We start from the raw sequence: 5,085 nt of genomic DNA on the forward strand, positions 1-5,085 counted from the left end.
CTACTCCCTCTGTCACAATGTACTCCAAAAGTGGTCCACCAGTAATATAATATTTGATTCAGCCACTAACATTGTGGAACTAGTCCATAAGAAAGAAATAACAAAAATTACCCATAAGCATATGGGCTACCCATAAAGAGTAAAATATATTATTTATCACTATCTCTTCTCTCCTACTAATACTATTTGCTATACATATACATTGTGAAGGTTGCAATAGTTAAAGTTTATATATGTGGGTCACATCTCTATGGACTACTTTTGCCATATACATTATCGTTACTCTAAGGGATTTTAGATTGATATGACATATTCTAGTACAATGAATATGGACGGAGGATGTGTTACATCCATCCAAAATCCTTTATAGTCCCTTCGTCTCTAAATATAAGGTATTTTTGTTGGATGTGATGTGACATATCCTAGTACAACATATCTGAATATTTTTATGACCCAAATCCCTTATATCTAGGGACGGAGGGAGTATTATGGGACGTACCTCTATGGCTCTGCCTGAACTTCATTTGGGCCGTGTTTAGTTCCAAAATAATTCTTCAAACTTTTAACTTTTTCATCGCATAAAAAAATTTTACACACATAAACTTCTCACTTTTCTATTACATCGTTCTAATTTCAACAAAATTTTTAATTTTGATGTTAACTAAACCCAGCCTTGGTTGGGTACTTACTCCACGTCATTACGCCAATGGAGATGAGGAACAACGCTCAGAGCTCAGAGGTCAGAGCGGTCACGTCTGACGGGCCCCAACTCCGTGCAGCGACGGGACGCCTTCCGTACCATCCAAGCCTTTTTATCTCGGGCAAACCTTCTCTCCCTCTCCCCTGCCACGGCTGGCACGCGGCCACTGTGCGCCCAAGCTTATCCCCTGCACAGCCTGGATGGATTCTCGTCCTGTCCTCACCCTCTTTCCCGTGCTCCATACCACGCCCGGACAAACCGGGGCATAGTGATGATGCATCGCGTCGTCCGTCCTCCGTCCTCCCCTTGCTTTTGCTTCCTTGTGTGTGCATGCTTTCCACGATGGCCAACAAGGTGGTGGTAGATGATGGCACAAGCACAATGGTTTTCCTTGTTGCCACTTGCCCGTCTTGAGTTTTGCAAATACTCCTGCTACCCCGTACTTGCATTTGGTCGATTTCATGAAAACATTGCAAACATCGGCTCTGTTTAGTTCATTGCTCAAATTTTTTTAAAGTATATAGAAATGTAATGTAGTCTTATAGATTCCGTCTACAAGACATCTAATTACTGTCATTAATATACAAACACACATTTAAAGTATTAAATATAGTCTTACAGATTCCGTCTACAAGACATCTAATTACTGTCATAATTACTGTCATTAGCAAATATTTATTATATCATCACATTATCAAATTATGACGTAATTAGACTCAAAAGTCACATTGTCAAATCAGACTCAAAAGATTCGTCTCTCACAATTTACATGCAAACTGTGTAATTAGTTTTTTCATCTATATTTAATGCTCTATACATGTGTCCAAATATTCTGGTGCAACATTGTTATATAAAAAAAAAATCCAAACACGGCCTTTGCTTGAGATGTCAACGATCAACGAACCCATGAACAATGCCTTACCAATATATACAGAACATGACAACGAAAGCCTAGGTTTATTACATTACCCCACTTCATTCTGTTTTTTTTTCCATTTTTTTTGTTCACCACGAAATATCCACAAAACAAAAGAAACGAGACACCACGTCACTCCACTCCCTAATCCCAGCCGTCCGTACACCGAGCCCAAGCCATTTTGGTCCATCGATCGATCGCATCAGAGGGTTTGTACTAGTACTACTACACGAGAGTAGAGCACTGCGAGGTCTTGGGGTCCCACATCGCCGGCAGGAGGAACCGCCGGCCGGCGACCCCGACGGCGTTGTAGCTGGCGCCGGTGGCGGCGTCCACCGGCAGCTGGCCGGGGTACCCCGGGTAGGCGCCGGCGCCGAACATCCCCGTGCAGGCCGTCACCGCCTCCAGCGGCGCCTCGGTGGGGCCCTGGAAGTACCCGCCGCCGTACGGGTTCGTCACCGCCCCGGCGAGCAGCGTGGCGAGGTTGATGATGATGCCGTCCATCCCCACGTCGGCGTTCGGCGACACCAGCGGCGGCGCCTGAGGGCCGTACGCCGGCTGGTGGAACGGCCACGCGCACTCCCCCGGGCACTGCTCCGCCGCGTTCCCCACCCACGCGTACGCGAACCTGCCGCGCCCGCGCGTCGCGGCTGGCGAGGCGGTGGCGGCGGCGGCGGCGGCCGAGGTGGCCGACGCGTGGAGGCCGCAGTGGGAGAGGCAGAAGCCGTCGACGAGGACGTCGGGGGCAGTTATCACCACGGCGATGGAGCCCCGGTGCGGGGAGAGGCGCGCGGCCAGCGCGGCGAGGGAGGTCTCCGACAGCCGCCGGCCGAGGGAGAGCGACGCGTCGAGCACCTGGCGGCCGAGCGTGAGCCGCGCGGCGCCCGGGTGGTACCGCGCCGTGGTGGCCCACCACGACGCGACCGACGGCGCCGCCGGACCACCAGACACCGCCGCAGCCTCCGCCGCCGCCGACGGCGACGACATCGACAGCAAGAAGTCAGCGACGGTGGCGCGCTGCGCCGGGGTGAAGCGGCCGTACCAGAGCAGGTTGACGGAGTAGTTCCCCGTGAGCAGCTGGCCGTGGTGGTTCGTGAGCGTGACCGGCGCCTGGGTCACCAGGAACAGCTGCCTCGGCGTGGCCGCGGCGGCGCCGGCGATAGCCACGGCGAGGAGGAGGAGAAGCACCCAACCAACAAGACGGCCGCGCTTGTGGGCCATGGCTGTCAGTGACACCTTCGCCACACCGTGGTGGTAGGGGCGGGGTGGTGGAGAGGTTTATATAGCCGGGAGGGAGGGGTCCAGCCATGGGCCGAGCGCGGTGAGCTTGGTCCAGTGGGCCGGAGCGGGGGCGCGACTTTTGAGGAGGTGTCGTGAGGAGGCGTAGCAATATTTCTGGGGAAGCGGGTGGGGGTGGGCCCGGGTGTGGAGAGTGTGTGGGGTGGGGCCATGCTGGTCAGAGGAGGAAGAAGTAGGGGGGTTTTCCTTGCGTGAGAAGGGATGGGGATTTGAATGTGATGGGATGCAGGTTGACAGAGGTGTGAGCAGTGGAGCAGCACAGCATGTCGTGCTGCACGCACAATGGCGGGGTGGCGCCGTGAGTGTGAAATGTGAATGCGGCTGCTGGAGCAGAGCTCGTAAATTTGAGGTCACAGCCTATGAGGGCCTGGTGATACTGATCTAAATCATACACAATCTGTGTATGGATCCAAACTTTAAACTTCAGTATTTTTTCATTACATTAACCTGACATATACACATAATTTTTTCAGTCACATTATCTCTAATTTTAATCAAAATCCAAACTTTACGCTGAACTATACACAGCCTAAACACCCACTGAGTAGCTCTATTGGTTGCCCTAACATGTGTACTCCTATCTTTGATTTGGACAGAAAACGTTAAAATTTTTGAAGGGTTTTAATTCTATTGAAAAATTTTCTGTGAAGACATTTAAAACAAAGGATTGGATCCTAGAGTATCCTTTGAAATTTCTATGAAATAAACCATACTGTAGAGATTTTGGAGGAAATTTAGCAATAATTTTAATCTCTTGTAAATTTTCCTTTAAGTCTATCTCTATCATCGTATTCTCGTGTTTTTCCTCTATTTTGCAATCCTCTATTTTGTACTTATATTTATATTATAATTCTATGTTTGTCCTATTCCTCTATTTTTTATTGATGTGATTCAAAGGTGTCTTAAAATTTGAATTTTTAAACTTAATTTTGAATTTGGTTTTAAGATATTTTCAACATATATTTTAGCATTGATATTTAAATTGCTAATAACACGTATATAAAAATTTCAGCTATAAAATATTTTTTATCTTCCAATAAACCATTTTACCTTATTAGGAAATAGAAGCAACAGAGCTTTGCTATGCCAGCGGCAACACCTCTGCAATGAGTGAACGTTTCCTTGGTTACTGTTCTTCATGCAGCTTGGCGGTTTTTTAATGGCCAATTTAACCCGTGACTTATATAAGTAAAATTTTTATATATAGGGTAATTTTGGATTGATACCACTATACTAAATATGCCTTATCATTTTTTTGCCAACCTAAATAGTAAATGTGCTAGTTTGGGTCAAAGGCAACTAATTGATTGTGCACATGTTTTATTTGGTTAAATTTTGAGTAAATTTCATAAAACTACATATACTTAGCACAATCTATCACAAAACTACATATTTAAGAACTTGTTTCACAAAACTACATATTCAAAGTCTTCGTTTATCACAAAATTATATGTACTTTGTACAATATATCCCAAAGCTACATATTTAAGAACTTGTTTCACAAAACTACAGATTTAATATCTTCATTTATCACAAAACTACAGGTTTATTGTCTTCATTATCACAAAACTGCAGGTTTTAGCATTGTTAAAACCTGTAGTTTTATGATAATGGAGACACAAAATCTGTAGTTTTGTGATAAATGAAGACACTAAATGTGTAGTTCTATGATAAACGAATACACTAAATCTATAGTTTTGTGAAACAAGTTCTTAAATATGTACTTTTGTGATAGATTATTCAAAGTACATGTAGTTTTGTGATAAATGAAGACACTAAATCTGTAGTTTTATGAAACAAGTTTTTAAATCTGTAGTTTTGTGATAAATAATATAAAATACTTGTAGTATTGTGAAATTTACTCTTAAATTTTAGAAGTTTTTCACTACAATATCAAATTTCGGCTTCATATTGGTTCTAATCGAAACGTGAACTATAGATAACTCTACCTTACAATACCAATGAATTGATAGAGTAGCAATCCGAACATGCCCATACTACTATTGCTCCCACCATTCAAAAAAATAATTTTCAAAGTTCAAAGTTCGTTCTAAAATAAATCAACTTCTATCTTTTTACTCTATCTATTCCCAACTAATCACATATTACATGGGTATATCACAATCAAGAAAAGTCAATAACTCTCTCGTACTATATTTACTCTGATAAT

General features: G+C 44.3%; 1 protein-coding gene across 1 annotated transcript; it reads right to left on the reverse strand.

Moving 5' to 3' along the window:
• Positions 1 to 1,607: 1,607 nt before the first annotated feature.
• Positions 1,608 to 2,866, reverse strand: LOC4345876 (protein EXORDIUM-like 2). Its single transcript, XM_015793326.3, has one exon. It carries the CDS (start codon positions 2,835 to 2,837, stop codon positions 1,842 to 1,844), a length of 996 nt encoding a protein of 331 aa, XP_015648812.1. The 5' UTR covers positions 2,838 to 2,866; the 3' UTR covers positions 1,608 to 1,841.
• Between the last annotated feature and the right edge of the window lie 2,219 nt (positions 2,867 to 5,085).

Source organism: Oryza sativa, chromosome 8, assembly GCF_034140825.1.
Source record: "Oryza sativa Japonica Group chromosome 8, ASM3414082v1".
In the NCBI taxonomy this organism is placed as follows: Eukaryota; Viridiplantae; Streptophyta; class Magnoliopsida; order Poales; family Poaceae; genus Oryza; species Oryza sativa.